This window comes from Sipha flava, unplaced genomic scaffold (assembly GCF_003268045.1).
Source record: "Sipha flava isolate LNK unplaced genomic scaffold, YSA_version1 89_pilon_pilon, whole genome shotgun sequence".
In the NCBI taxonomy this organism is placed as follows: domain Eukaryota; kingdom Metazoa; phylum Arthropoda; class Insecta; order Hemiptera; family Aphididae; genus Sipha; species Sipha flava.
The window spans coordinates 1,232,654-1,245,590 of record NW_020273631.1 but is presented as its reverse complement, the minus strand read 5'-3'; the positions used below and the strand labels follow the sequence as shown (position 1 = coordinate 1,245,590).

General features: G+C 31.1%; 1 protein-coding gene across 1 annotated transcript; it reads right to left on the bottom strand.

The window, feature by feature from the left end:
• Window positions 1-5,250: 5,250 nt before the first annotated feature.
• On the bottom strand, window positions 5,251-11,900 carry LOC112693641. Its single transcript, XM_025568806.1, has 5 exons — window positions 11,499-11,900; window positions 10,764-11,416; window positions 10,576-10,692; window positions 6,186-6,395; window positions 5,251-5,577 (listed from the first exon to the last, which is right to left on the bottom strand). Exons 1-5 carry the CDS (start codon window positions 11,505-11,507, stop codon window positions 5,481-5,483), a joined length of 1,086 nt encoding a protein of 361 aa, XP_025424591.1. The 5' UTR covers window positions 11,508-11,900; the 3' UTR covers window positions 5,251-5,480.
• Between the last annotated feature and the right edge of the window lie 1,037 nt (window positions 11,901-12,937).

The following is a 12,937-nucleotide window of genomic DNA, read 5'->3' as shown; positions in this document are numbered from 1 at the left end:
TTATAATTAAATAATGTTTATCAGTGTGAATTAATAACAGTTTCAGTCGGTTTAGTCAATTTTAGTCAAGATCGATAGGTAAATTAACTATAATTTATGTTACATTTTTTATTTATTTATATTTTATTGAAAAAATAAAAAATATAAACTGCAAAAATTATTTTATGATTAGTTTTGAAGAATATTACAGTTAAAAAATATATATTGTATTTATTATCTGAGGAAAGGCCTTGGTGGCAGGTACACTGATTCTAACATTTTTATTTTATCATATTTATTTAAACTTTTTTAATTTGCATGTTTCACTTATAAATATAAATCATGCATATTTGAGTTCAATATATAATTGTATTAATCATACTATAACTCCATAAGTTATTATAATATTACAGTTTATATAGTTAAAATAATTATATAGCTTATAACCTAAAATTTGAAATGAAAAAATATCTCGATATCCACTCACGTCTAGTTATTCATTGTTGGTCAATTGAAAAAACCTTGTATCCATGTACTCATTGAGTTATTTAATGCAGTACCTTTGCACTTGAGCCCTTTGCTAACATTTACTTTAATGCGTGAAGCCATTTTAATTTTATAATAATATACATATTATACTAGCTGAATAACCTGGCATCGCTCAAAAGATTATTTTATTATTTTAGAGTAGAGCAAATACCATTGCAATGTAAAAAAAAAATTAGGTTAGGAAAAAGCGCACAATCGTTGTATATTTTAATGATATTTATAAATTTAGTTTTACGATTATTATTAGGTATATTATTAATTTTTTATTAATTTATACCATATATTCCTCAGTCAGTAATTATTAAAATCAACATATTAAAGAAAAGAAAATATTTCCTAGATAGTCAAAAATTGAAAAAAGTGTTCGACTTTTAAAAATCCGAGTTAAGAAAAATTCCTTTTTATCTAACCAATAAATTATAATAAGTGTATTTCTTTAAAATTTCAAATGAATATTTATTGTAATTTTTGTTGTACACCGATCGTCAGTGTGTTAGTAGTATTTGAATTATATATAATAATAATAATAAAAATAATTGAAGATATTATTGTATTAATGTTTGATAAGTTGGATAGGTAAACAGTTTTGTCGTAACTCTGGAAACTGGGAAGAGCTCAAGTTGCATCTTATATTATTTTTTATTGCAGTTTGTCATATATTACTAATAGAAAATTATTTAGTATACTATTTTCAAGATTTTTTCCCTTTGTCGTTAAACATAATATATGCAAATGGAATAAGAATTTTGATAATATAATTTCTTCAAATAGTAATAGTTAAATATACAACTCAGTGTAAAGTCATTGTGTTGTTGGATTTCTATCTTGGACTATCTTTGGACTATCTCACGGTCAAATTACCGAAATTGTATTTAAATAAAGCTTGATATTCTAATTAAACAATTTAAATAATATTCTATATTAACTAAATACATATTAAAGAAAACGAATATGATTTTTAGGATTACCTGATATTATCGTTTTACTTATCTTAGTGCAAGAGCATTATTTTATTATTTTAAATTAAATTTTATTAAAAAGATAAATTATTGTGTTGATATCATCAATGATGATATCAAAAGATGAGTTGATTAATTATTTTGACTCAATCAATTCGAAAGAGCGAGTAAAATAATTTCTTATTCAATTAATTATGATAAGATATTGGTTCATCATATTTTAAAAAAAACTATACGTACTGCAGAACTGTATCGTGAATGTTTTAAAATTGAAAAAGCTTTAAAAATAATTATAAGTATTAATTAATGAAAATGATGACTAGGTATATATGTTATAACGTATATATATATAACGATTTTCGATCTTAACTTTTCATGACTTTGAACGTTACAATACATATTTTATTTATTAAATGAAAATGTTGAACACATGTGGTTATGTTTTTAGTATTAGAAAACAATATAAATACGTATTTTAATAGTATACATTAAATTAGGTAATTATATTTCAATGCGGTAACCTAATTTAATTAATTATTCAATAAATACGAGTTGTTCACACAGTTATAGGCAAGTTTTACTCGCTACTGTACAATTTACCTACGATCGTTTTTAAAAACAATAATCATGTTCTCGCCAATAATCATATCGTAATATGGAATTACATAGCATTCAAAATTGTTATCTTTTTCCTGTAATTATATATTATTTTAGCTTTTTCATACAACTCGTATAATATACAAACTAGAAGAAAATCCGTCCTCGCTGGTTAAATTTACACGTGTTGTTGGTTTTGATTATTTAATTTGATGATTATAACACAAAGATGGAAATATTTCTCAGATGTTAGAATTTACAGAAGTCGAAAAATAATTAGTATTATTTATTGATTTTAAGTAAATATTTTTTTATTTTGTTTTATGATATTGTTTATTAAAAAAACATACTTTTAAAACAATATCCAAAAAATGAAGTTTAAACTAAGCACTTCAAAACTATCATAAGATAATCAACTTAAATCACTAACAAATCAAGTGTAATTAGGGTATTCATGATTTTTTTTTCAACAGCTTGTAGAAAGTTGTTTAATACACCTTCAGGGAATTTGCAAATAACCAAACCGTTAAATTCCTGAAATAACTTAAATAAACTTCACACATCAATTATCTTTTTCAATATTAAAGAGATATTGAACTTCATAATTTTATAAAAATCAGTAAAGAAAAAAAGAAATAAGTAATAAATTAATAATCGTTATGAAATTATATGATATTTTATAAGGTATACGTTGCATAACAATATTTATATTGTATTTTACATTACATAGGTATTCCAGGTACGTAAACTGAACTATAAATAAATATAGCGATGACTAACATAATATATCCAATAGAAGGTAAGGACTTGAAAGTGATAGGACATAATTAAGGCATGCATGACTTAGTGACCGGTTGGTAATGACCATAATATTTAAAACGTTAAGAGTGTTAGTATAAGAATCTATCTGTCGGTAGACGATAATAGTGATATTTGTAACGTTAAAAGTGTATGAGTAAGAACCTCGTATAGTCCATATTATATGTAAATATATATATATATATATATATCATCTATATCATAAATTACAATTCGTTTTATCTCGCTACGGAACGCTACGATCTCATAGATGTAAATAAAAACTTCATAATAAATTATAAATGTTAGAATAAAACGGTGTATTTTATTTTGGTTTGTGCTATGTAGTATTGTAATGATCAAATGATAAAAAAAAATATTTTTAGTATAGACTCAGGCCAAACGCAACCCTTCATTGTATTTTTGACAAAATACAAAACTTATTGGATATTATGACAAAAATAGAAGCATTATGACAATTATTGATTTCTTCATATAGCGAGTGAACATAATCTGGAATTATGAAACCATGTAAAATATTTGGAGTATTTTCTCATAAATATCATAAAACCATTTTAAAATTCACAGGCGGCGGTAACACTCGATTTATGTGTTTTATAAACTATTTTGTACTTAAAATTAAGTAGGTATAATTGGTAAATTTTATTACATATATTTATTTAACTGGTAACTAAGTATAGACTACTACATGCACTATACATTATTATTAATTATTGTATTATTATTACGTAGGCAGTACATGTAATATCGCTATCATCGCAGTCGTCGTCCATGGACGGCGACAGCATTTCCAAAATTACAAGAAAACCAAAAACATATATTAATTAAAAATGGTTATTTCTCAATGGCGGATAATATTAACGTATTAAATATTTATATGTTTTATTTAATTCATGGGGTGTTCGAACACCGCAAAACCCCAAAAGTCGGCGTCCATGATTGTTAGTGTATATTGATTAAATTGAATAACTCTGATTTTGTGCTGAGAACATAATTCATGCGAAATAATATAATTAGATAATTATCTAATAACTGCTTAAGCAGTATAGACGAGAAAAGTTTTATGTTCAGATAAAAATGATAGCGATTAAATATATATAATGGGCCATCTCATTTATAGTTAATATATATTTAAAGATTTATTTAATAAAATCTCGCAGTTTTTACTGGATTTTAACGTAGATATTAAATAATATGTCGATGGTTAAGTCAAAATTTTAACTGTATTTTTCTCGTAAATAATAAATAAAACCCAGTTGATCCTTAGAGTTTCAAATTTTTTAAAATATTTTATATGTGAAAGCAGGAGTAACAGTTAATTTATTCCATTTAAAATATCTATGAAAACTAATTATAATTATATATATTTTTTTTATTATTATTCCTAAAATGTGGTAAGTTAATAAAATAAAAGTGACTGAAATATTGCAGTCGATCATAAAAAAATCTAAAACATTTAACGCCGGTGGTAACTCGTAGAAAAATCACACGTTAAACCTACATATTAAATCACAATATTATATGTTAAACTAACGTCCGGAATGAGAGGCATGCGCATACCCACTCCGGGCACTCGAGAGTTATTTAATTTTGTATTCGTATAACCGTATAGTTGCTCTTAGCTTTTACTTTCTCGCACCGTCCGTACGAAATATACGCGCGTTGCTGTTATAACACGATCTTATCAAGACGATTGACGAATAAAATCAATTTGAAAGTATATCATATAATAGCAGTACACACATCCGTATTGAAATGAATTTATACACAATACATTAGCTATTACTCGCGTGTGATATACGGATAGTAACAACAAACGTGTTTGTTTTCCCAGCGGATATCGTATAGTAAATACTCGGTGATAAAGAAAGCAGGGTATTATATTAATAAGTCAATATCTTAATACATCAAAATAATTATTATTAAAATTGAAAAACTAAAAACTGAATACGGTTTATATAGGTTTGTATAGTTTTTACAAAAAGAAAACAAGTAAACGGTTTACCGATAGATCCGTTGAGAACCTATGTGTAGATAATGTATAATTGCTTACGAACTGACCAATAAAAAATGAACTACACACTATAAATACGAGTCGAATAACCTCGGCCAGTATACATTTAACGAACGCAGCGTAACGAGTGGTTCGAATGAACATGATTTTTGAAAACGTTTATCGATTGAAATTTGTTTTTATCGTATGGTAAATGTAGATAACAGAAAATTGTATGCATATTGCAATGCATTACGTTGCGAACATGTCTAGGATTGGGAATCACATCGGAAACCACAAAAGAAAGCGATATGTGTCATCAACCGCATTCTTAGATGAAATTCATCCTCCAGATTTGGTTTTTATTTTTTTTATTTATTTTATTTTACTTTTATTTATGGTTATCGTGGAACGAAAGTTCGCCCAGGGCCAAGTCTACTTCCGATACCCAGCCATTAAACGTGTCTGCATTCCATACATTAATGGAATTCTTGGTCTGATCGGTGTAAAATTGTGGTTACCGTGTTGATATAAAATATATGCTACTAGTATAGGTATGTATTGTTATTATTGTATGCGCTTGTTCAATTATTGCAAACAAACACTTGACACGATTCCGGCGAAGTGGATACAACGGCTTCTGCGATTTCCACCATCGCGGTCGATCGATTTTTCGCTAAACTGAAATAATACCACAAAAAAGGTACAATGTTATAACACACAATATAAAGCTGATTGAGTTTTTTTTTAAATTTTAAAATAATATTCGTGTTAATCAGTGGCGGTTTTTATAGAAGGGGGATCTGAACCACCTAGGTCCCGAGTTTAGGTTGTGATATATTATTTGTTCAAGATACTCGGGTTACTCCGTTATGTTTATTTTTTTAATTCTAATTAAAAATTAAATTCTACTAAACAAAATTTTAAAAACCGCCACCGATGCTAATGCGTTCCGTTATAAAGTATTCAAAGTATTTCCGTATAAAATTCAAACGCGCTGTTTTCAACCGTGTGAATCGTAAAGACTGCAACGCCTGAAGAGGTAATTATATTCACGATAGCGTTTTTAAATGTATAATGTACCAATGAATTATTTATTATATTCTGTTTGGCGGATCATATGTGATAATATTTAAAAAAATTCAAACCATGCACGAACGTAATCTCTATTAAATTGATGTTTTTTTTTTTTTTTTTTGCTAAACATTATTATAATAATATAATATAATAATTAGATATCATTGGACATTAACATTCAAAGATAAATAGAATCAATCTTATAGTCTTACTTCAGTTTGTTGTTTTGCAAAAGAGAATCCAATTCGCTCAGCGTATAATTGGTTTTTATGCTTTCGCATATTTTTTTTTTCGAACAGTCATCTAAATATCTGGGTGACTCTTCGTCTCCACTGGTTTTGCTTATTGGTTTTTTATTTTTCAACGACCTATACCTTCCGATGATCGCATTCGGATTGTACAACGTGGCGTTTTTTTGAAACCTTTTTTATTCAAAACCATACAATATTATTTCAAACACATTAAAATTCACAAACAGTAATTTTATGAAATTTATATACATGTATTTTTTCCCCAGTCAAAACGATCGATGAACGTCGCATAAAAATATTTCATAGGCATCTACGATATTATACCGTTCCAAATCCGTTTCCGTTGTATTCTCACACCGTACCATACGGAACATCAGCGCACGTCAGGAATGTCCGGACGTGCACCGCACTACTACCGCTGTTACGAAACCGTAATGTCATTGCATTCCGGCGATAAACCTAATGCGTTTCTCTCGGACAACACGTATCGGTGCGTCGAAGGTATTTCGAAGAGAACATGTGTTTGGAAACGGACGACGATAGGAACCGTTCGGATGAACAGACTAATAGATCTGCGGCATTCGGACATCCGCTGCGGAACGCGGTAACCAATTATCGCTATACGCGCTCTAATAACGTAACGTGATAATCCGAGCGCGGCCGAAAATTTCACCAGCGCAACACCCGCGTGGGTATACGTCAAACCGTATTTTAAGAAATTTTCACCGAGTGCCATTTCAACAAAATCGATTACCGGAGGAACAAACAGCGAAAATCGACTCCAGTCATGACAGTCGTGTTGGTCAAGGGCGGGTTTAAGAGGATGGATAAGTGGGCATTAGCCCTCCCTCCCTCTTGGGACTAAGCTCACTATTTTACAAAGTCGAGTATTATGATATACCTATTGATATATTAATAATTATTATAAAATATCGTCAATCGTCATTGATGAAAATGGTGAACCTATTTTACCCGACCAACATCCTATTCGTCCGATATTTGTGGCTACAACATATCCGATTTTGTACCGACTAAAATCAAATATTATGTTGTCATCAGGTCATCTGCTGCAACTTTTTTTTTTATTTGCACCTACCATCTCTTACAGTTAACACGTGTTTTGGTGCTCTTTCATTTTATAATTTTTAGTCAATATGTTTTCAAGTTCCAGCAGTTCAGGTTCAGAAGACGTAAGGGATGATTTATTGGATACTAATTATAATTTGTACTTAAATAGTCCAAGGTCTAGCTGGGTGTATTTTAAGGTGTATGTAATTTATTAAGTTATTTTACTTTTAATTTTACAATTTAGTTTAACAAATTTATCGAACATACTGCAGAGACACTTCACAAATTACGTGCGGGTATATGTCGTGACCTGTGCACACTCACACGTAATAAAAACAATAAATATAGTAATGATCGATTTTAAAAATAATTTTGATTACTAATTTAATTTAACAATACACCAAAAATGAATTCATTTTGTGCGACTTGTCTGATAAAAAACAAATCAATATGTTTTAAAACCGACGTATCCTACTAGTCGGTACGTCGGAAACGGACGAAACGGATAAATATAATCACTATCTATAATATACACGGTTTTGTTTTTCTTCCGATTAGTCGGATTTTCAGATCGAGTCGGATCGGATCGGAAACGGGTCCAATGTAGCCGTAGCTTAACACGTGTTGCCAGAAAAGGACCGTGAAACGTTGAACACTAACCCAACCCGGAATGGGTTCGACGTACGCTCGTGCGCGAATACAACAACAACAAAAAAAACCGCGATGTCAAAAAGAATGCTCGACCGCGACGACCTTTGCGCGGGTTCGTGATTTCTCCGTTTGGCGCAGCAGTCGATCGGACCGCAAGACCTATATTCGTGCTCACGCGCGCACGGGTTTGTGCAACGCGTTCGTTTCGAGGACGGGAGAAAACGTTACACCGTATGGGCGCCACCGGGTGCGGACCACGCGCTACGACGAACGAACTAACTCTCCCGATGTTGAAGAGCAGTTGACTGTTCCGAATGGCAAACTCAGCATTAGCTCTTTCGGTTCTGTAATAACTTCGTACGGCCGATGTACTGATCGAGATAAAATATCATTATTTAAATCGGACTACGCGTACTGTGTGATGATCGGACCAGCGTTTAGAGTTTATTCGCCGTTCAAATTAACAAATTGGTTTCCAATATTATATTTTTACGGTTCAGGCTCTACTTGAACGTCGGCTCATCTGTTTTAGTTTTACATTTATAAGAAGGAAACCTTAATAATTCAAATTAATCAAAAGGTATAGGTGAATTCCTAATGATCGATGATCACATGTAAACTATCTAACTGCGGTTATAGTAGTCGATTACCATGATGTTTGACATTGAAAACAAAATTCATTGTTTAATAAATTGTGGATATTTGAGTAAAACATTCATCGACATTGTTCGATTACGGGAAAGTGTTCAAAAACCGGACGGTTCACCTCAATAAGAACATTGGAGTTTTTAAAAAAAAACTTAATTCTTCTACTTTGGCCTGCATAATCTTGCGATTAAAATATTATTTCATTAGGATCTTGACTTTTTTAACGTACACAAACGAAGTTATTACGGTCCCGGGAGAGCTCACATAATATATTACCTATAATACTCTCCGGGTATTTTTGGAGTGGACCCGGTAGAGTTTTCTATGGTCATAAAAATCGGTATAGTTCATACCGTTGGCCGAACGACGATAATATAACCGTGAAAACTACGGTATTTAATATTTATTAATATTATTATTATTTTTACGAGTTAAGGTGCATTCGTATTCCATAGGTTCTCGTACTATTGGTTACGCGCGCACACCCGAATGACGACGGGATGCTATCGTTGCACGAGGATCATGGGTGAGCGCAGACATCTCCGGCGGAACGATAGACGCGCTTTCACCTGCACGAAACGCCTCTGTGCGGTCTCTCGGCCGTAGAGAACGGTTAGGCTTCGTCGTCGTCGTTGTCATCGCGGGCCGTGAGTGATCTACCGTATATGGATTCACTTTTCACCGGGTGTGCGCGATTTAATGGCCGTGTACATTTTCCCTTTCCTCGCTCGCGTTTTCATTTCGTATAAATAATATAGCGAAGTAATAAAACAAAATAAGGAAGAAAAAAAAAATCGCCAAAAACGGATTACTCCTAATAAGCGATATTTCACGCGCCGATTGATCATTGATGACAAGACGAACGAAAAACTCGAGCACAAAAAATATATTAACATATCGATTCGTTTAAGGTTTATCCGCATATTCCGTTTTGCAAATGTACAACGTAACTGACCTATGCGTTCAGTAGAACCGATTTTATTATGTCGACTTCGGTACTGGAGCAATAAAGCAATAATAAAAATGATTATCAAACTTGAACGGAAGAACGTTGTCCGTGTCTTCTCGTAGATTTTTACGATTTTTAAGCGAGTTATCAGTAGCCCGTAAGCAAAACATTAAAATTAATAACAGCTCAGAGAAGATAAATATAATGTCCTTCCCTTTAAATTTGATAATAGGTCAATTTATTTCAATATTAAAGCTAACAACACAAAGTTGATTCTACCAAACGCAGATTTCCTACGTTTTATGTTTGTAATAATCCGTCCAAAATAGGATTGTCCCGTTGATCTTACAACATTTTAACAGGACGCGTTTTGTCTCGTATTACAAGTATATGTTCTATTTTTATGTTTACAGAATCATGAATTTCTTTTGAAACACCTATAATTCTTATAAACGCAACAAATTATTTTTACAACAATTTATTCTTATAAATACAACATACAATACAACAATTTTTTCGGATAAATACAAAAAACAATGAAGTGAAAAATATTGAAAAAGAGCTCATCAAAATTATACGAACAATTTGAAAGTAAATCTATTTACATTTCCCTTAGCAATTGAATTGTCTTATGGTTTTAATAAAAAATAAATAAAGTATAAATAATAGTAAAAATAAAAATAATGCGATGGGCGCGTGCGTGTGTGGGGAGAGGAGTGAACAACTAACAATTGTTGCAATAAGTGCGCCACGGTATTTTACTGTCGCGATAAGATGTATAATATATAACCGTAGTGATTTGAGCTCTCAATAGCATTCCAATGCAGTTTTCGTGTGCCATTATATGGACACATAAATGTAATTATAATATAATAATATGTAATGATTTGTTCGATTTGAATAGGACGCGGCTGGAGTATGAATATTATAATAAACGAAGTAAAATCGGAAATAGGTCTTTTCAGTAGCACGCGTGTTAACGATTCTTAGTTCGTAAACAAAATGGAATAACGATATTTTTTCTTTTATACTCACTGAGAGGGGTATTGAGTTGAATTCACTTTGATGACGGTCGGAGGAAAAGAAGCTAGTAACAGTCCTACCGGCAGAATAGTGGCCAACACGGAGAGCATGCTCCTCCAAGGATCTTTCCTGCAACAATATCGAATAATATAACAGTATTGCAATAATTTTGATGGACGCAATATTATAGTTTATTATACTTATGACGAATTGCGACGCTGTGATAGGACTTCGGTGGTTCGTGCACGAGATCGGGATAATGCGACATCTCGTTGCCGTAGTACCGGCCAAAATATTTTTCGTAAAAGCTGTTGTCATATTCACTGAACTTCGGCACAGTCTCGCCGTAGTCGTGTTTCATCGGTTTGGGCTGCGTAAATATTTCAGTGTACTTGTACGGGCTCCTGAACTCCGGACCATTCGACCTGTTGCTGTGTTGGATAATATGATCGTGAGAAGCTTGTGGAAAAACTATATTTTTGTCGTCGGGTTTTGGCGTCAACGACGGATTGACTAAGCCATTAGGTCTCTGAAAGTGTTGAGTTCCGTGGAAAATCTCGGGATTGACATAGGTGCTGGGTTTTTCGTATATCGGATTGCCATCGGGTCTGTAATAATTGCTGGGCTTGAAGTCTTCGTACACTTCGCTCGGCACGTACGACGACGAAACGTTAACGGAACTCTTGACGGACACCGCAGTGGCTTCGGTGACTTGTGCAACGGTTTCTGAGCTTTTGACGGTCGTCTCTTCGGTAGTAGGATCAGTCGTATCTGCCACTGTGGTTGACGTGTCTAATTCAAGCTGAGGTCTCTGGTGCGAGTGGCAAACGAAAACCAAGACCAAAAATAATCCCTAAACAAACCGCGGTTAAGAAAATATTAACGACCACGCGCGTTAAATCGATCTTTGCGGTTACAATGTTAAGTATACTTACTTTTTCCATGCTCCCGGATAATATAATAACGTTTTTAGATCATTTGCTTCTTTGCATTGTCGTTGGCAGCAACCGAATGAGTCAAACGTCAAGATTTTTATAATATTTTAGGAAAAATGTTCTCATTGTTTGTATTCAAGATACGGAACACAGTGCACATAATGTGCCTGATAGTGATAAAGACGCATCATCATGTGTTATGAATAGTAATGGGACAACTTTCGGTTTCTTATTTTTTTTTTTTAATTTTATGTAATTCTTATTGTCCTCGGTAGGTAGTAAAAAATATTTATAACTGATGTAACTCTACCATATAATACGGCTATTTTAAGACACTTAAATCGCTCATCAAAGTGAACATTCGTTTTCTTTTGTATTCCGTATAGGAAGGAAATAATTATTACAAATATTTCGTGCACATAGTATATTATTATTTTAGATTTATTGTAAAAAATATAAATATAAAAGTATATTGTGTTTTATTAAAAACTTATAATAGTTGAATTGGAAATCATACTATAAGTATGATATATAGTAGAAAAATTTTTTTTATTTATTATTCCAGCTAGTTCTTAATATTTTTGTATTTTAACGGTAGCACAATAATATAATTAATAGAAAAATATTTTTTTAATGTTAAATTTCGTTTGTTTATATTTAAGAAAAAATGTTTAAATGCACCTTTTACTTTCACTTTTCTTATTACACTAGAGATACGAATGCATTGAAAAATTATGTTTGTCGAATATTTAATAGCTACAACTTATTTTTGACGGAAATTAGAAAATGTTGATAAACTTTACGCTTTGAATATATTTATTTATTTTTTATATATATAAGTAAAAAGATTTATTGATTAATAATATTTATCTGTATTTTTTAAAATTAAAGTAGTGGGCAAAATTTAATTTAAATATATGATATAAATTATTTTAGTACAATTATTTTAAAGTTCAAACTAAGTGCTAATAAAATGTACATGATCTCAGTCATTATTCAGTAATATATATTCAAATAGAAAAAATATGTAATCAGATGATTTACAAAATCGCTTAAAATAATTTTCTATATCACATATTTGTCTCTTATACAATGGTATTACAGTTTATATAACACTACTTAATACTTTTATAAAAATTTTTAGAATTTTCATATGCCAAACATTTAAGTTTTACCTCACCTATATGTAAAGAGTTAAAGTTAAACCAGAAGAAACAACGCAAGCCCAAAGACATAATTTCTAGTTTTTTTTGTTAATAGCAAAATAAAATTATTATAAATTATTCTAAGAATCGAAAAATTAACACTGGATAAAATAATCATGTTATGTTAAATATGTATTACACTTGTGTGTTTTTCATACTATTATTGGTGAAAACCCGGTTTAAACAATGAGTGTACTGTTAACAAAATGAGCTAATGCATTTACAAATGACACG